At 54.2% G+C, this 19,517-nt stretch overlaps 4 protein-coding genes across 4 annotated transcripts; all 4 read right to left on the bottom strand.

Annotated features, from left to right (window-relative positions):
* Positions 1–1,808: 1,808 nt before the first annotated feature.
* On the bottom strand, positions 1,809–3,717 carry CABS01_12626 (uncharacterized protein; the record flags this gene model as incomplete). Its single annotated transcript, XM_060545979.1, has 3 exons — positions 1,809–2,568; positions 2,626–3,073; positions 3,159–3,717. 3 exons carry the CDS (start codon positions 3,715–3,717, stop codon positions 1,809–1,811), a joined length of 1,767 nt encoding a protein of 588 aa, XP_060396210.1.
* A 3,272-nt stretch (positions 3,718–6,989) lies between these two features.
* CABS01_12627 (universal stress protein family) lies at positions 6,990–9,227 on the bottom strand (the record flags this gene model as incomplete). Its single annotated transcript, XM_060545980.1, has 3 exons — positions 6,990–7,161; positions 7,219–8,083; positions 8,132–9,227. 3 exons carry the CDS (start codon positions 9,225–9,227, stop codon positions 6,990–6,992), a joined length of 2,133 nt encoding a protein of 710 aa, XP_060396211.1.
* Positions 9,228–12,685: 3,458 nt separating this feature from the next.
* Positions 12,686–13,907, bottom strand: CABS01_12628 (30S ribosomal protein S7; the record flags this gene model as incomplete). Its single annotated transcript, XM_060545981.1, has 3 exons — positions 12,686–13,132; positions 13,228–13,593; positions 13,683–13,907. 3 exons carry the CDS (start codon positions 13,905–13,907, stop codon positions 12,686–12,688), a joined length of 1,038 nt encoding a protein of 345 aa, XP_060396212.1.
* Positions 13,908–17,004: 3,097 nt separating this feature from the next.
* Positions 17,005–17,463, bottom strand: CABS01_12629 (uncharacterized protein; the record flags this gene model as incomplete). Its single annotated transcript, XM_060545982.1, has 3 exons — positions 17,005–17,180; positions 17,250–17,309; positions 17,373–17,463. 3 exons carry the CDS (start codon positions 17,461–17,463, stop codon positions 17,005–17,007), a joined length of 327 nt encoding a protein of 108 aa, XP_060396213.1.
* Positions 17,464–19,517: the final 2,054 nt, after the last annotated feature.

Genomic DNA, 19,517 nt, shown 5'->3' on the forward strand with positions numbered 1-19,517 from the left:
TGTTTCCAACGGCTTCCTTCACTATCCCCCAATGCTGACAGCTTATACACCCTACGATCTAACTATCAGCTAGAAAGTTATAGTCTTTCACGATATGGCCCGTAAACAAGTAGAGAGAAAGACTTGGGGGTCACTCGCAGGATTCCCAAATCCGCGAGCTACAAAGGGGATAGAACACCCAACTACCTAGAAAGGTAGCGAACAGACGGAGGTGGTAACCCCATTGGCGTTTAAGAAAACGACTGAAACTGGTGTGGTGTGGTGTCTTGATGTGTACATCTACTACAGCTTCTAGAATCGGTTGCCACATGATGTCTCTGCGACATATCACGTATGCTCGGCAGACACGCACTGCAAGCAGCTCTCAAATTTCAGCATCTCCCAGAGCCCTCAAGGACGGCAATATATGTTTCAAGCTCCCTTCCCTTTCCCTCGCCGTATTCAACCCGCAATACGAGAACAATAAAACAGACACATGGGCAGAATCGAGTCCATTGACCTAGTACTACAAACCGCAGACCAGCGATAGCATTTTTAATAAAATGAGCATCCAGTTTCCCTGCAACGAAGCTATTTCGGGCCCTGAGATGATATTCATCAACAAAGGACGCGAAAATACTACGGATCTGGTCGTCAGACCTAGTAAGAGAGGCGAAGCCAGGAAATATATACTCTACCAGTCATCGTCATCTACAGATCCCCTGGCTCAAGCACACACCTCACACGCGCCCAGCCAGCTGCTCTGTGTGAAAAACCCACCCAGGCACGACAAATAATCCCTTCGTCAACCTGGAGGAGTTGGAAACGAAGGCCATGTAAGACTGGGCCGTGTGCCTCTTCGCGACCATTGCGGCAAGCGGGAGCTGGCAGCGGCAGCGAGGATCTTGACCTTCTACCTGGAGAGGTAAATCTCGCTCACGGAAGACATGAGACAACATCTGAAGCCTGCTGCTTATACTCATCGGCACTGTCTGCTATAGTATTCACTATACAATAATCCACTACCAAAGCCGACCCGATACGACAGTTGGACAGGTCGGACTTTACAAGTCTTGAGATGTGTAAGCATACTCAAGATGAAGGAGTAAACATAGCTGACACCCCTGATACCAAGAAAGTACACCATCATGACAGACTATGTGACTGCTCCTATTGTCGACTTAGACATACAACCGATACCTCCACCTTTTATATCATAAATTTCCTCCCAAATTACACAATAGGACATGATCTACGCACAAATATCTTGATGAAGTATACGCGTTCATTCGCATTTCCGCTACCTACACCTCAACGAAACCTTCAAATCCCAAAGACGCCCTTTCCCAGAGTCTTTACATGCGGTTGGTCCTACAGGTTACTAACTCCCGAAAACGCCCTTGCCCATAATCCATGTCCATCACCGAAAAAAGTTCCTCCCTCCGTGTCTTCCGTGCAAGGCGGTTGTGAAGCACATGCTGCCCCCATACTTTGAGAAGGCGAGTCGCCACTGTACGCCAACTGACATCTGTCAGCTTATGAACCCCAAATGTACGTGCTCCGGGAATAAGTACCCATGCAGTAGACGATCCCCCATATTCCTCCATCCTCAACTCCAATGTGAAAATGCGCGAGGGACATCGTTTGTCTCCTCCACTCGCTTCGATGGCAAAAGTCTATCCCCAGTTCAGCAAGAAACGCCGTCCGGGTGGGGTTTCCTCTAAGTGTCCGAATACGCCATGATGCAGTATACAAGGGCAAATGTCCAACAAGGAGACGATGAATCTAGGACCCAAATGATTTTTTCTCTAAATCCCAGTTTCGTCAACTCATGCTGTACGGCCATACGTCCGCTCCTCAATGAGCCGCCGACTATTGCCGACGCTCCCGTACAGCATCTCCATCAACTTGCCCTTCTGCCGCGTCCGGACACCCTCGAGGTAGCCGCCGACGTCCTCCAGCCCGCGGATCTGGTCCTCGAGCGTCAGGGTGCTCGAGTTGACAGACCTAACGAGCGGGCTGACCAGCTTGCGTCGCAGGTTTTCGAGATTGGCTTTGAGGGCCATGAGCTTGCCGTTGTGCTCGACTAGGATGCTCTTGTTCCGTGCTGTCTTCTCCCTCACGTTCTGTAGCAGAAGGCGGTTGCGCTCGTATTTGGCCACCTCGGCGGCGTTGGCGCCTAAGATGCGCGTCCAGAGTGACGACAACGAGTCTGCGTGCAGGTCGTCCTGCGCGGATGCCTCACGGACAACTGTGCGCGCGAGATTGAGGAATTGGTGGTCGATGGCCTCGAAGAGCGCAAACAGGGCAAGGGAATGCTGGAGCTCCGAGTTGATGGCATCCTCGAGGACCGTGAGGAACTCGTTGAATGTGCGCTGAAGAGTGAGGCGCGTCCGCTGCGGGTTGGACATGCCAAATATGTATCTCGATAGAGATCCAAGGCGAGTCGGGCTACCGAAGCCGTCTTCGAGAACGCCTGCTTCAGAGAGGAGGTTGTGGATGTTGTCAAAGGCGGCAGTGAAGGGCGATGAGGGGAGGTGTTGGACTTGAGAGAGTTCTCTGCGCGCCCAGTCCATGACTATAAGAATACTGTAGTCGATTTTAGAATGCAATGCTTCATGAGTGAGAACACATGGTGGAACTTACCCATCAATGTCGCCATCAACGTTGGCAAAGAATTTGGTCAGCTCAACAGCCAGAGTCTTTAAGCTCTCACTGAGATCATCCAGCTCCTTAACAATGATTGGCGCAGAAGTCATGTTGCTGGAGCGCACGCTCTCGCCGAGGTCCCAGACAGCGACGCCGGTCGCTTGCAGATCGCCGACCTGGGATGCGCCATTCTCGGAAAAGTAAATGAGCGGTTCAAAAGACCGCGCGATACCTGCGACCTTGACGAGGTCGGGCACCGGCTGTTGCGCAGCGGGCTGGAAGAGGTTACGTGTCGCCGTTATGGCGAGCACGGCGACGAGGATGGACAGGATCGTGGAAGACCACGAGTGAGTCAAGAATCGCCATTTTGAGCGGAAGAAATGAACTAGGGCTTCGATAGGTTCCGTACGCTGCTGTACTTCTGCGCGCAACGCGAACCTGATATCTATCGGCGAGGTCAGCCTGATACCCTCCCAAAGCAGTCGTACACACATGATGAAGAGGAATGGGCTTCAGGTACGGGGCCATACAATTGTCTTGATTCAATGTTCCCTCTGAAGGGCTTGTTTCTTTCCACGGAATATCCTCCAACTTGATCGTCCTATCCTCCATCTTGGGCTCGGGGCTGGGCGACCGGGCCTTATCGGGGCTCATGCTCCCCGTCGGCAACCTTGTGCGCATAGCTCTGCGCAGCACCGACTCGCCCTCGTCGCCATCGCTATCGTACTCGGGGCTTGACTCTCTCGACTTGAATCCGCCAAAGCCTTGGTGGTGTCCGTGGAGCTGGGGAGAGAATGCGCCTAGCAGGTCATCACTCCGCCGCCAGAAGCCGCTGTCGCGACTCCCGTTTCCGAGGCGGCGCCAAGCCGGAGGACTGTAACCACCGACGGAGACTGAGTTTTCGGGGTCCGGGCCCAGGTCGCTCTCCGCGTCGTCTGACCGGAAGCTCGAGTGATGCGACGGGTGCCCGAACAAGTTCACGCCCTGGGGACCCCTCCTGCCCGGTGGCGGGGTCGTCGGCTCGAAGTCGCCCAAGGAGGCGTCTAAATGATCGAGAGGATCGAACGTCGTCGAATGTTTCGTAGCCATCATCATATTCGTGCTGGTAATGTTGGGAAGAGTGGCGGTTGCTGCGACGGACGAGTGCGCCGCTGGCCTCGGGGGCGGGTGGTGCGGGTAAGGCCTTGTAAGTGGGTGGTGGTGGGAGGGAAGGCGCCTCGACTGCGGCTTCTGCGGTTTTGGTGGTTCGACTTGTGCGCTTAAAATAGCTGACGTTTGGTAGCAGTGTCGGTTTCCACGAGATCTGAACGATGTATAGGTAGACGAAGACAAAGGACAAGGTCAGCGTTGCTACGTATGTGCTTGGAGCGATTGTAATGCTCAGCAGGGAAACGTTGTTGTTGACGGTGACCAGCGACGGCATGGAAAGCATGAGGGTCAGAATAGGTTGGGCGCACACCCTTCACCGCGGTCGCCTCGGTGTTGCGACAGAGACGGACTTCTTCTGCAGGTCGACGGCTAGTACGGCGCAGAGAAGTACCTTGTTGGCTCACTTGACGTATGGCGGGAGCGCAATGCAGGAGGGGGGGAAGTGGGATGTATAAGGCAAAGAGTTGAGAGCAAGGGGAATGTAAGAAGTGCCTCGGATTGATGTAACCGATCAGGGCAAGTAAGTCATAAGGTAGGCCAGCCCAATGTGAAACTGAACTCGATCGGGAATGATATGCGCGGGTGCGATAAGAGTAGAGAGGTAAGAGTATGGATGAAGAAAGGTTGAATTTGAGTATGGATCTAAGGTAAGGTAAGGTAGGTAAGGTAACGGTGACAGGCCAAGCGCCTCGCAGGATCGCCTGTCTCTACCGGTATCTCTCTCTCTCTCTCTCTCTCTCTGTCTTCTTAAACAGGAGACAAGAGACAGGACAAGACGGGATAGGTCAGGGTTGGGCGGAAAGTGGGTAGAAAGAAGTAGCAGGTGACCTGATTGAGAGTGGCAGCAGTGGAGGGTTGTTACAAGGTAAGAAGAAGCGGGAGAGATGCAGCAGGTAGATGGAGAAGCTCAAGCAGCAACAGCAGCAGCATCCAATTCCTCGAGAGGGAAGGGGAATGGGAGGGGAGCGGAGGGGGTTACGGTGCCTTCCCGTTCCTCTCTTCGTCTTTTCTAATGCAGCAGGAACCCCAGCAGCACCTTCCTGAACCCCCCCATGCCCACCCCGAACCACCTTGCGTCGTCTTTCGAACGAGTTGAAATCGAGAGGTTGGGGAGCTCAAGTCCCCACTTGCCAGGTTCGAGGCCGTCGTCCAATCACAGATCGAATCCTGTCAAGGGAGCGGCCGGATTTCAGGCCCTGGATTGGGTGGGAGGGGCTGGAGAGGGGCCCCTACACCGAACATTGACCTGCGCGAGTACGTACCCTCCTGCTCTGTTCGCTCTGCGCTCTCCCGTGGAGTCTACACATAAACTGATAATGACCCCCCCTAGTTGAGGTGAGAGTACCGTGCACTTCACCCAAAAGTAACGGAAAAATACATACTCCAGGAACCCGAAGACTATTTATAACCCGAATCCTAGTTAATAACCCGAACCCTAGCCGATCCTAACCTCTAACCCTAACCGTATTAGGCTAAAACCGTGCACGGTACTCTCACCTCAACTAGGGGGGGTCATTATCAACTTATCGGATCACTCCTCCGGTGCCCTCGCAGTTTGCCGTCCTTCCACTTGCACAAGAGCCATAGAGCAATAAGGTACAGTTAATGAGCAGCCGGAAACACATCTCAACACCATCCTCCTCCTCTTCCTAAACCGTATCTCCCTTTCTGACCTCTCCCCCTGTCCCCAAAGCACCCATGCGCCCCCCAGCTCAACCCGCGTCGTTCGTGTTTTAGGAAACAAGCGTGTCTGCCCCTCGGACGTTTAAGTGGTTGCATCCCTGGTCACGGGACCCCGTCACCCAATGTCGAGCACGAGAATGGGAAGGCGGGGTCCTGCTTTTCCCACTGACTTTCAGGCTGTCTTTCCACTTTGGAACGTAAACAAACAAACCTCTCCCGAGTCCCGTCTCTTGACGTTTCCAAAAGAGTTGCGCGATCCAATCAAAGTGACTCACCGACAAGGCCTCGGGAGCATCCGATTCGACGGCGACGCCAATAAGACGCGGGTAGTGTGGGCAAGGGAACCCAAGACTCGCGTCTCTAGGGGAGGGAGGGGCCAGCCTAAGAACTGGCACACTGGGTAGGCATTGTATGAAGTCGTGAAGTTGAGAGGTACCAATCGGCGCATGTCCACACATAAGATGTACACAGCCATATCATGATGGATCAAGGCACGAAAACCCCTACCCAGAGCGAAGCTACGCAGTACACCAGTGACCACGGAGCACAGTAGGCTTCTCGCATTGCTAGCCCACGCTCTATCAGAACGAACCTCAAACGAGAACCCACACTCAACCTACCGGTAACCCCCCGTTCCTCCAGGGTACAATTGCACAATTGCGTACGTACCATCGAGGCCGGGCAGGCAATCTCAGGTTTACACGGGACTGGCCCAGTTGAACAAGAGGACCCAGAAAAAACGCAACTGAGTTGGCCCCAATCAGCCACTTTCACTATCTTATCACCCCGCACCAGTGCCCCACTCTCTCAGTCCCGTCACCGAATCAACCGTCGCCGGGCGGGACCCCCCCCTCTTACAGACGACAACGACGACTCTATTCTACTCAAGAGTGACTCCTTAACCATGACGAACGTTCGTTTACCCGTGTCGGAAAAGGTATTTCGGACTGGCATAATTCAGCTGCTCCTTTTCTTGCATTTATCCACCGTCGTCCATGCACAATCACATCGGCCCGGATATCACCGGGGTTCTCATTGCTGAACGCCACCGACTTGTTCACGTTCTATCGCGACGTCTCTTGATAGGACTGAACCATAGACCATGAATAGACTTGAAATTGTAGAATGGAGTATGAATTCAACCCTGTTGGTTGTTGTGTCTGCTGCTAGACCGCTTTTTATGACATGATTAATCGTCAAATCCCCTAGGGAAATAAGAAACAAGTGAGACGCCTCGCGTGGTTCGTATCTAGCCTGAACCACGTTTGCTCTCTTCGTCCCATCCCCAATCGGCAAGCCTTTCTCCCACAAAGTGCCCGGGATATGTGTCTCAGGCCTGTCCAAAATGGAAGGCTTGTACGAACATGATGAAAAGGAAATTGTGTTGCTCATCAAGCGCTCTTGCGCCGATCCGCCTGCTCCACCTGCTCCGTCGGCTCTACCTCCTCCCTCTCCTCAGCCCACGACGCTCGCCTCGCGTTGAAGCGATTCCACAGTCCTGACAGCCTACGCCTCGGCGCGGGATCCTTCTAGTCAACCTTGGCGTTGGCGAGGCTCTTGGTTCCCGGGTTGTTCAGGTCGTTGACCTGCTTGAGAGGGCCTCTCTTGTACTTGCTCTTGTTGCGAAGGCGCTTTCGCGCTACCATGACAGGCACCGAGCTCTTGGTGACAAGATAGTTGGAGAACGAGCCAAGAATCACACTATTCAATAGTTAGCAGGTTTTTGAACAGTGGAGTTGAATGGGGTGGATAGCTAACCCCTTGAGAGCGCTACGGCCTCTGCTTCCCAGGATTACCAACGTAGGGCTGACAATATCAATCACTTCGGTAATGAGATGCTTTGGATTCTTGCAGTGAATGACCTCGACAATCACTCGCACTTGAAGTCGAGTCCTTCGCAACAGCCGCTCAACCCTCTCCTGAATGTCGTTAACCGCACGACGACGTTCCTCCTCAGCGCGGCCGCGCTCCCTACTGGACGGTGCCGGCGAAGAAGAGTCGCTATTGTTCAAGGCCGAGGCTCGCGGAAGGTGAGGGAAAGGCGGGGCGCTGGTCATGTTTGGCGGCGGTGACTTGGCGCTGGACATGGCGTTGATAGCAGCTGCTTGTTCCTGATGCGCGGCACGCTCGTCGGGGACCATGATTCCCTCGGTCGAGTAGATACCAGTCTCTTCATCGACGCAGTAGATACAGATGAGAGTATCGCCGTCTCGCAGAACGGTGCCGATCGTCCATTCCAGGGCGTGTGTCGACTCCTCGCTGAGATCGGTTGCCACCAGGTATTTTCTCAACCTATGATGCTCCTCTTCGGCCGACTTCTGGATTTGATCAAACTCGCCGCGCATGATGATGCGTAGAGTTCGTGAAAACTCGGGGTTGTTGAGGGTTTCTGTACGTGAGAAGGCAAGTCTCTGCGCGCGCTTGATGTCGTTAAGCTCCTCCTCATCGTCCGAGTTCACAGCGGACGCCATTCCCGAGCCTGGCTCGTTGTCGAACGCCGTGGTCGGGCGGATGCCTGCTTTGGATTTTGACTTCTCGCCGCCTGGCTTGGTGAGTGTGATGGAAGGTTCGTCTAACAATGACTTGTATTTGTATTGAGGTTGCTTGGAACTGACTGCCAGGCCTGCAAATTTGTTAGCACCCGAATTTACCACGAGCATGAGTTACTTACGCTCTTCCTCAGCCGCGGCAAGTAGACTGAGCGTCTTGCGGTCACCTTTGTCGGCTGAGCTGCCGGACTTTGCATTGCTCTCTTCGTCTCGAGGCGACATCTTACGTCCTCTCTCGTTCTCTTCATCAGAAGAACTGTGCGCGTCATCGTCGCTGCTGTCTTCCAGCTCCTCTCCATCAGGGCTGAGGTAGTCCTTGGTAAGACGTCCAAGTCCGGCATCGTCTGCGCTTGACTTTTTGCGTCCGGCCAGCCCAGACAGGCCTCCGCCTGAGAATGCCAAATTGGCATCCGACAGCTTGCGGTAGGCGGTTGAGATGTCCACCACCCGGCCGTCATCAAGAATGGCAGTTCCAGGGATCTGCTGGAGCCGACCACTGACATTGGGCGAGCGGGAGCGCATGCTCAGTCTGCCATGAGGAGACTTGGATTTGCTGCCTTGACCTCTGCTAGAGCTTCTCCCACCCATGACGGGATTGCTAGCAATAGAGCCGTGGCGGGCTCTGTCGCCGGGAAGGATAATGCCGGGGATTTCGTTGCCGCGCATGACGTCGACCATGGCACCGCCGCCCGGCTTCTTCACGCCCAGCGCCTTTCCCTGTGTGTTGCGCTTCGGCATAGCAGTTCCGATATTGTTGGTAGAAATATCAGAGAATTGGTAGTCCAGTGTCGGATCCATTCGATTGATTGGGGCGCGCGGGCCAAAGCTGGGCTTCTGGGAGTGTGAATCGGAAAAGGTCCTCGGGTGAGGTGCGCGAGATTCGACCGGAGAACTGGGGCCGGCACTGGCAGCCTGCTTTGGAGCCGAGGTGTTGATATCGAGCATGCTCCGAACGGGAGCCGGAGGGCCGCTGATATCCAACATGCTGCGCACCGGTACGGCATTTCCGAGTCGTGGGCTCTTGGAACCTCCATCGGCGCCGATATCCAGCATACTTCGTACGGGCGAGCGAGGCGTTGTGTAGGGCGATGGCGAGCGTGCAGAGACGGGCGAGCCCGTGTTCCAGTTGGATCTTGCAGCGGTACCCTCGAGCAAGGCCAGAACATCTCTTCTCTCCTCGTCGAGCATGGCTTCCATGCTCATGGGTTGGTGCGACATCTTGAATGGGGTCGAAAGTCGGATTGCGCTCTTGGCAGGGAAGGAGCCTCGTTCAGGACTTTACGAGCGTCGCTTTTGTGGTACAAGAGCGGTGATTACTCGTTCGCTTGAGGATAGTGATGATTTCGTTGATGTAAAATCGAATACGGGGGTCTGGTTCGGGTCGGATATACGTGGTTGTGGTAAATCTAACGGGGGATGATCTTGCGATGTTGACGTTGGCGGTGCAAGTTGGATGGCAGAAACAGCATTGTGTAGGGGCAGTTGGGATATGGAGGTCGGCGGAGGCTCCTTAGATCATGGCTCCGTTGGGGACCAGACCAAAAGTGAGGAAGGTGCGCTGTGTGTGGAGGCCTAAATTAGCTTATGAAGCACGAGTCGAACTGCCAAGACCATATGAAGGAGGAATAGTCAGTTGCGGTGGTAGGGGGAGGAGGAGAAGAGAAGGGTTAAAAAAAGGGTGCGGTGCGGTAAGGTAAGGTAGGAGAGAAACAACAAGGAGTTGAAGGAACCTGAGGGTAAGGTAGCGCACGACACACGATTGGTGGTAGTGGAGTGAGTGAATGGCAGGGTAAGGTACTGTGTAAGGTATCCTCAGAAAGGGTGGAAAGTAAGGTAAGGTGGTTCCTAGTCTCTTCTTTACCTACCGTACTACTTTAGCCAAGGTTACCTTACTCCGGTAGTCCCAGTCCAGCCCAAAGTTCCCCAGTGGCAGTGGCAGTGGCAGCGGCAACACAAGCGCGGGCTGGGAACGAACCAGTACAAAGTACTCCGTAGACCTGAGGTAAGGTAAGAGAAGAAAAGGTGGGGATTGGGTTTTGCGGGTGGCAGGCACCGGAGGCACCTCTAGGTTCTGAGAGACGGGACTTGAGAGAGATGGTTGTGGAAATGGGACGGTGGAGGATCAGAAGGGGTCAAAGGGGAGGGGGGGGAACGTGGATAACGTGGATGGTGGGAAGGGATCGAGGAGGGGTAGGTGCTCCGTCTTTTAGCGTCGACATCTTTGACACCAGTTGACTATTGACGGCGCCCTCCCTCGTTTTCTGTGTACGGAGTGTTAGTCTGTAGTGCGTAGCCTTTCCTTTCATTGCCTTTGTGACCTTGGCCCGTGACTGTGTCTGTAGTACTCTGTACGGATCGATAGATTGACATGCACCGAGCTTAAAGTAGTGGTGGTGCAGACAGGGCCTGAGCAATGCAGTCATCCGATCCAAATTCGTCGTTTTTGTTACGTTCTTGATGAACATATCGCCTGTCCTTTGACTCTTCTGTCCAAGGGAGTTTACCACTTGACATGGGGTCAATTGCTGTGGCAAAGACTCTCTGAACATGGGATGAGATTGGCAATGGAGCCATGGGCACCTTATCCAGCCCAGCCAACCCCATTTGGGCCGTATTCCTCTGCTCTCTTGCGCCCAAACTCATTTCCCCAGAGTCTGAAGAAGATCACCCATTTCGTAGCGCCCTAGTGCTGCAGAGAGACCGAGAGAGACAGCTTCTGACTTGCTCAACCTTTCTCATTCTCCATCTGCGTGCCGTGGGTGCTTCGTCATCACCCATCTTGGTACCACTGGTACCTGCCCACTCAGGAAACCCGGTGAGGTACCCCATCTCATCCCGCTTCACTTATACTGTACAACCTGGAAAAGTAATTGGTGCCATGTCGTGGTGCCCTTTCTATGCCCAGTGAATTCTTATTCCGATGAATCGTCCGAGAGCCATTGGGCTGCTGCCCCACGAAAACTCAATCGAAAGATGGGATGTCACCTCCAACTCTGCTTACGCCGCCCCCAGCGCCCTCCCTTCTCCGACGTTTGTCTGCTGATTTGATGCACGACACTCCATCCCCAAGTATGCAAACCATCCAAAGAGTACATATGCTCTGTGCCCACTCAACCGTCTCAAACAGGTAGGTGTACGTACCCGAGGACCACTGTGCTTTGAAACCAGAAAGAATAAAAAAAGAATGGGGAAACAAACATCTGAGGAAGATCTGAGAAACACTCACTTATCTCTCGATGTTCGAACGAGATCGACAGGGCTGGTTTCAGAGCTGATTTATCGTATGGTATCTAAATGAGAGAAAAGGTCAAATGATTGACAGCAAGTAACTGTCCTGAAAAGAAAGAGTTCTGTGCCCCTCTGTTCAAAGATTTGGGTTGCTAAACACTCAACTGTGTAGCACTCAGATCAAACGATAGAAAACCGACTCGAAAGTGAATGACGCATTCCCTGCCCGCCCCCCACTACAAATATTTGTTTTCGGTGGTTTTTCGTCCACAAGCACAACCCCGTAGGAAACACTCACGTCCCGCGGCCTCCGCCACCGTCCCCGTCCAACCCGTCCTGCGTTTCGCGCTCCGTATCACCCCACAAAGGTATACTTCAGCCTCCACTCACATCTACCGAGCGGCGGGGAGGACGCAAGACGCTTCGCCGCACAGTGCTTCCGACGGTGCCATGATGACGACGCCGGCGTCTTACCGCCAAGACCGGCCGTCTTCTTGGCAGGTGATTTGTTCACCGTGGACGGCGCCGATTGCCTTAGAACACCACTCCCAAGACTCTTTCAGCCGCCCGCCCTGGAGAGGTAGGCCAGCCAGTACCGTACGGGCAGTAGGCGATGACCAGAGCACCGCCCGGGGTTTTCTGGGAAGAAAAGAGAGAAGAGACAGCAAGACAAGACGTCATCTGTCCATCACGTGAAGAGCCATTTTGAAAATGCTCCTGGGCGCCGGCACGACGGTATCGTGGCTTGGCCGCAGTCCAAATCGAATACGGGAATCTTTTCGGGCTGCGGAGAGTTGCAGACGCCTTTTGTTACTTTGGTTATCATCGCCTCGTTGAGACCCCGCCTTTTATCCTTTGGGGCACAGTGATGCATTAGACCTTTGCGAACAACGTAGTGAACTATCTACACCACATTGAGGCTGTGTTGCAGTCTACGTCTGCCGTTTGACCATGCCGGGCGTCATTTCGCAACGCGGTGGTCACGATGGCGAGAGGCCTCTTGATGCTTGCCTGGATTCTCGCCGGAGCCGTTCTCAGTCTTTACCGCAAGGGTAGCGTGGCTTCCTGGGAGAGTTTCAATGGGAGATGTGGCATTCTCGTCACAACTTAGGATTGGTACAGTAGAGGGTCTGGAGACTGGGCTATGAGCCGGGGATGATGCCGTCAGCAATGTGCGCAACGCTGACACAGTGATGCGGATGCTCTCGCAGAATGTTAGAGCAAAATCCGTCCTTCTTGACACATCATGGCTTCAGATTTGAATCACCAACGCACTCTTCATGGCGACAATTAGTCTTGACAGAAAGGCTCCTCTCGAGCTCTGGCATTTGGGCGGGATGATATAGTACAATATACAGCTTTGCTACAAATCTCTCTCTCAACATCTAAATTTCCCCTCCCCCTCTTCGTCTTCGTACAAAACCTGCTCCCCACACCTCAACCCCCTTTTACATATTCTGCTTGACAGGCTTAGCAGTCAAGTTGGCACGCGTCGCCGTACCCAACTTGTGCAGCGCCAACCGCTTCTCCCACACGGACGACCGCCCCTCGGTCACGGCAATCAGCTCGTCCGCCACGCGGTGCGCAAACTGCGTCCGGCCGGACCCCTTGGACGGCTTCTTGTTGACCACGTCCAGGATCCACTGGAACGCCGCGCGCCGCCTCTGGCGGACCGCTAGGGGTGCGGGAAGTTCCAGGGGTCGACCACCACCGGCTCCGCCCGCGATGCGGCGGATCTTGATGAGGGGCGCCACGGAGTCCACGGCCAGTGTGAGGTATAGCACGGGGTTCAGCGGGAGGTGCGCCGGCGGCGGGGCGCCGGGAAGGAGCGGGTATTTGGGGTTGATGATCGGGGGAGGGGAGGTTCGCAGGAAGTTGAGGACCATGGCCATATTCTACGTAGGCGCACGCAATGTCAGCATAATTCTCTTCGCAATTGCCTCGACACACAAGATCTTGTCATATGTTTCCAGAGTTGGGATTGGCGTACTCTTTGCGCCTGGGCCTTCTTGCCATCTCGCATCATCAGGTTGGTCAACTGGTCTAGCACGGGGTGGTACCGAGACTTGAGATGGCTATGGGGCGGCAGAGGGAGCGTAGGCAGCGGGAACTTGTAGGACCGTGACGGGGCGACCTCGTCGGCGTCCCCAGCCTGCGCGAGAAGCCCGCCGCGAGCTATGATTTCGAGATCGCGCTGGCCGTTGCCGTCCGATTGTGTAGGCGGGATGGCGCCCTCGGCGTATAGCATCTGCTCCTGGGCTTCCGTCAGGCCGCCCTGGAGACCGGCGCTGTGTCCCTTTGCCGCCTCTGCGAGCTCGCTCAGTGCCGCGGCAGCTTCAAGTGCCTCGTTTGTTGGCTGCAAGATTGGATCGTCAGCAATTCCTTATTCTCCCCGCCTCGTTCGTCCACGTAGTCTTCCTCCTCCAGGTATCAAAAATTCCATACCTGCTGTTGTCCCGGCGCGGACTCAGGCACCTCCTGACCCTGAGGGAAAGCTGCGTTCTCTGTCTTCTTCAATACCGGAATCTGGCTCCTTTCACCCTTGCGCAGCTCGTCAGAGTATCCTCGTTTTGTCGCCGCCCAGACTAGAGGTTCCTGTCGTTGGGCCAGGGGTCGAGACCGCAGCGCGAGCGCCCGGCAGGCGGTCTGTAGGCTCGGCCGCAGAGACATGGCTGCTCTGAATGTGTTCAAATTACCGAGGTCGTCTCGTATACTTCCGATTGAGGTGCGTCGAGTCGTCGGGACGTCGTAGTTGTTGGAAAAGGTACCCTGAATTCGACGGGCGATTTTCGACCCAGCGCGGCCAATCCACGAAAATTATTGAGTCGCGCGGATGTTGCCGCTCCACTTTCGCAACGTCGACTGCTTACCCACACCTTTGCAGTTCAAGCTGGGCCCGAGCTTCAGAGTCGAGTGGGCCTCCCACCGGAGAAGGGTAGCTCCGCTCTCCGAAAGTAGTGCTGGAAGCTTAGGTAAGGCAGGTACGTCCCCTCTACAGGCTACATCCCAGCTTAAAGCCGGTCGGGGCCGTGCCGCCCACCGAGACGAACCTCACATCATCTTACCTAAGCTAATCTCAACCCACCTCCCGCTCTCGCTCACCGAATATGCAGACCTTCTTCACCAGTACCACCACACCTCTTCATCAGATTCGCTGTGTGATACTCAACATCTTCCTCTGTAAGCCAACGGGCATTTTTCTTCTCATATGCCAGGCACGGCAAGCAGCGCCAGTCACGAGACTCTCCCTCGAAGCGGCTTACAGCTCCTTCAGGATGATCAGCGAGGTCTCTCTTGCGGCCGCCAAACCAACAACAAAATCCAAACATTTTTCCCCTCCCCCATCTCAAATCCCACCTGAAGCCGCAGCAAGTGTCTTGGAAAAGAGAAATCCCTAATTCACTCACCCCATCCCTTGGCCGATGCCCACGGCGTCCACGTCTTGTCGACATCCCGCACTTTCACCATGTGGGTTCTTTCATGTCTCAGTGACACAGAAAATCCCGCCCCCAAACTTTTTTTTTTTTTGCCCATCATGAAGGGACCAAAGTTCCATGGTTCTCAACCACCCACTCAGTCCTTTTGCCAATGCCCCAATGTGCCATTTGCCAGATTCGCCCCCATGGCGGGATGGGGGAACTTGAGGGGACCTACCTATCCAAGTCACAAACGCCACCCACATGTCGAAGCCGCGAATTTCCTCGACAAACAGAATACCTAAAAAGAGCGAGAGAAACATACCACTCACACACACCTACACACACCTTGACACCTAAACCCCATCTCCGAACACCTGCCTTTACCCCTCGCTGCATGTAGACCGAATAGGTTGGGAACAAATCACAATCGCCCCGAAAAAACAAGAGGATGCGTGATTCAAACTGCCTTGCCTGCCACACGCCACACGCTGCATAGACCACCACCGCCGCCGTCACTCACTCCCCCCTCCGTGCAGATTTCCTGCAGTACGGCATTTAGCGGCTCTTTTCACTTTCTCTGCCCGTCGCGCGACATCTGTCTGCCCTCCTCTCACCCCATCCCGCGGATGCGCAAAACGGGGGGGGGGGGGAGTTGTTATCTCTATCTTTTCGTGGATTAGGTAGGCATTCGTATCTTTCACACGGGGGGGGGGGGGGGGGGGGGGGGGGGGGGAGAAAAAAGGGTTTGCACATTTTTTTTTTTTCCTTTAAAACCCCCCCCAGCAAAAAACCCCCGCGGCGGGCTGCCGCACCCCCCCCCCCCTTAATAAAGAGCGCGCTGCTGGTGTCCCCCTCTGGGCTTTCTCCCCCCCTTTTTCTCTTCAAGTGTGCCACCCGCAAAAAACCACAACTTTTGTCATTCCATTGACAAGCTCCCTAGCGCAAAGCACCAGCTGGCAGCTGGCTCAGCTCCCCCACCGTTCATGAAAGCTAGGCTGGCTAGGTTCCCCCTTCGAGATTCTCTCTCCTACTTTACCTTACATAGGCCAACCGCGGACAAACACAACCTAGGTTGACAAGACAGCTCTGCGTTGGCGTGGGATCTGCCGCAGTCCCGTTGCTAGCAGACTCCCTAGCTCATCTTTGTCCAGGGGGGGCGAGGGCGGAGAGGGGAGGGAGGGGAGCAGCCAGCACGCCCACCGTCCGCCGACACCGCAACGACCTCCTGCATTGGTGATAGCAGAACTAGTAAACCCAAGATACCTATGTCATCGTGGGGGAGAGTAGACACAGAGAGAGATTGAGGTGGACAAACGATGTCCGTTCGCCCTCCCCGTGCCAATCGACACCCCCTTCCAGCGCCCGTCGTCTTGAAGAGTAATCAGCTTTGCCATCATGAAGCCACCAATGTCTTTTTTTTCGTTTGTTTGTTCTTGCGTGAGCTAGAATCCCCATGTCATCACCGCAGGCTATAACAACGGAGAATTAATCTCGTCGCACGTGGATTGAATGCAGAGTGGTGTGGGAAGAAGTGGATACGCCCTCGTCAGGAAAAAGGAAGTCTCGTCATGTTGGTCCTCATCTCTTTTGGAAACTTTGCAAGAGGAACCAGCTCCGTTCAACGGAAATCCCTTTTCTACCTAGCTATGCCACAGCAGCATCCCTTGCGCTGGTGGTTGCTTTTCCCATCATTAACGCCGCTCCGTAAAGAAAAACAAAATAAACTGCAAAAAAAAATGTCCAAGATTGCAACCCAATTACCAACCTGGGCCCGGCTTCGCAACGCCGCCCAAAACAACAAGGAATTAAATGAGAAAGAGACTCTCGTGACCCCGTCAACTGTTCTGCCGGTACTGTTTCGCCAAGGTTCTGTCTCGTGTTGGAATTTCTTCTCTCAGCTCCAGTCCCTGTTCCACACGTGTGAGGAGTACAGAGAGAAGCGAGACACGCCGCCGCGTGCCCCTCCCACCGCCCCCTTGTGGATTGATGTGGTGAGAAACAAATGTTTCTTTTGCGCCATTTCTCCTCAACCAACTCAGCACCATCTTCCTTTTCGGAGCCTCCCAATGGACCGTAGGTAGAAATGTAGCCGTACGCCGATGTTCCGTGATGTCCCCTTGTGCCGTGTGGCATTTGGCCAATGTCTCCCAATCTCAACTCCAGGTGTGTATTCGTACAGTTGAACATCCGAAACAAAAGCCCAGGAAAGTAAGAGCAAGAAAAGTGCGTTGAAAGATAAAAGAGACAAAAAAGTGTGACGCTAGACGCTGATGCTCGAATGGATGTTTTCGCTGCAAGTTGCGGGTATCTTTGCACGTCTGTAACCGTCTTTCGTTTCGTTGTCTTCTTTAGTAGCTGCCTCTGCTGTTGGCTGGCGAGCTGGGATTCGAACCGGTAAGGTAGTTGAGAGCCATTTCGGCGGCGTCTTCTTTCGCGTTATTGAGGTTCTTGCCGTCGTACCAGAATCGTGCGGAGAGGGTACGGCCGTGGACAGTTACTCGACTGGACCAAGCGGTGCGGCCGCCTAATTGGAGAACGATCAATCAGTAAGGGGAACAGGCCGGCTAGGGTGATTGCTGGCAAGGTAGCTTACCACGGCGGTCAGAAACGATCTGGAAGACGGGTGGCATTATGTTGGCTTCGCGGCAAGCGTCTGTAGGACAATTGGTCAGCATCGTTGTCCATAACGGCCGACATCTTCATAGCGGATCCCTACCTTCAAGTCGCTCTTGCCAGGTGCCTGCTTGACTGCTGTATGACGAAGCAGACATGGTGGCAGTCGACGTGTATGACTTGCTGGAGTACATGCAGTGCAATTGTTTGGCCGAAGCAACAAAGAGTAGGTTTATAGAGGTATACTGGCCGAGGGGGTTGTCGAAGCAATAGTTGTTGAAGATTGCAGTAGATGATCAATGCTGTAGTAGTCGGTTTGGGATCGTGGATATCTCTCAAGACAAACGATTATGGAGTAGCGAAACTTTGTGGTTCTTATACTCGGGATCAGGTCGGCCGTGAAACAAATGGGTATAATCCCATTGGAGTAGAAAAGATTGTGATGTGGCAGGACGAGATTAGCTAGAAGCTGTTTCTGAAGGCAATGAAATGTTTGCACAACGAATGCAGACGGGTAAGGGATCAATTGGGCTGGTACCCTACGGCATGCTGCATCTTGGGATGGGGAGAGGTGGGAGGAGAGAAAAGGAAGGGAAGATGGAGAGAAAAGGGACATGATCCAAAGAAGTAACGACACAACATCACGTCCCAATTCCGTTTGGGTTTGGTACGGCAGGACCGCGTCGGTTTCCTGTGTCCTTTCTTTTTCTTCATGCCCTGGTACTTGTCTCTGACGAGCAGCAGGAGGAGTAGGAGCGGCGGCGGCGGCGGCGAGGAGGAGAAGAGGGGTGTGCCACTTGGGTGTGAGTGCTTCTGCTTCGTCTGATGCCAGACCACAGACCAGAGACCAGACCGGACGTGGGGAGTGTGGTACTGGCCGCAGAACGTCGTGATAAACTTGGATCTCCTAGCGTCATCTTTTTGGGTTATTATTTCCCTTTTTTTTTTTTCTCACACTCTCTCAAGAGTTTTTTTTTTTCTTGCTTTCTTTTTTTCTCACACACCCCTGGACACACACACACACACACACACATATGCTAGTCGTTGAACCCCCCGCGTGGTCAACCGGTACATGGGTGCCGACAATCATGGGTTTATGAACAGGCAGCTGGGAAATATGGGCTTGCGGGACTTGAGACAAGATGGCATAGCTCCACGGCTTGTAGGTAAGGTAAATACACGCTACTTGTGAAGGGAGACCGGGAAATGGCCGCAGCTTCGAGCGAACAGTTGATTGGGACGTGGCTTGCCAGGCTCCCTTACCCGGCGTCCGGCGGGGTCCAAGGCCACACAGAGCTGGCGTGGAGTGCCGACCCGTCGGGGTGGAAGAGGGAAATGATTGGGAGCTTCAAAGCCGCAGAGGCAAGGGCTTGTACAAGGCCAGCCGGGGGGTAGGGTGAAGGGGGTGGACGATCGAGCAGACGGATGAGTACTCCGTACCTAGGCCGACAGGAGAGCAAAGGGGTGAAAGATGGAGGTGCAAACGGTGGGAAAAGGCAGGGTAAGAGCTGACCAGGGGCATGACTGGAATCTCCAGCCGAGAAAGGGAGAGGAAACGAAGGTTACGGAAAGCGGATGCATACAGCCTGGATGTATCCACGAAAGTGAGCTGCGTGTATCCGTATCCAGGTCATGTACCAAGATGAGTGCCTGACGTGCTACACAGTACATGGGAAGAGATTGAGAGGAGGTTTCGTGCAGATGTTTAATCCGCGGGCGGGAGAGCGAGCAACGAACGGACGAATGAACGCCCCCAAATACGTGAAGAGCCTATTTGAAGATTGCGAGAATGGGAGTGAGAGTAAGAACAGAGCGGCGAGGCTGGAGGGTTAGAGAGAGGGCTACGATGGCACCACGTCCCATGTAGTTAACGCTTCAGCCGACCCGAGCTAGATCGCAACCAGGGCTGGGCTGGGCTGGCTGGCTGGCACTTGTTGATCTGTACATGAACCATGAGACATAAGTCATAAGAGAGAGTGGAGGGAAAAGCGATATGTACGGATAGGTAAATGAGAGCAGGGGGCAAGGGTTCAACAATAATAGCATTGACATCAGCCAACAAGCCGACGATTGGGCAATCAAGCTAGGGCAAAAGTATGAAAAAGAGCGTGGCAGAGCAAAGCAGTGAGGTAAGGTAAGGTACCTTGGAAGTTAGCCTGAGCACCCGAGCACTAGGCAATCCGCAGTGGCATCCGGGACCAGCTCTGGAGACTGGGCAAGCGACGCCAGGACCCTCTCCGGCGGCATC

This window comes from Colletotrichum abscissum (assembly GCF_030869225.1).
Source record: "Colletotrichum abscissum strain IMI 504890 chromosome Unknown Scaffold_39.1, whole genome shotgun sequence".
NCBI classification, from domain to species: domain Eukaryota; kingdom Fungi; phylum Ascomycota; class Sordariomycetes; order Glomerellales; family Glomerellaceae; genus Colletotrichum; species Colletotrichum abscissum.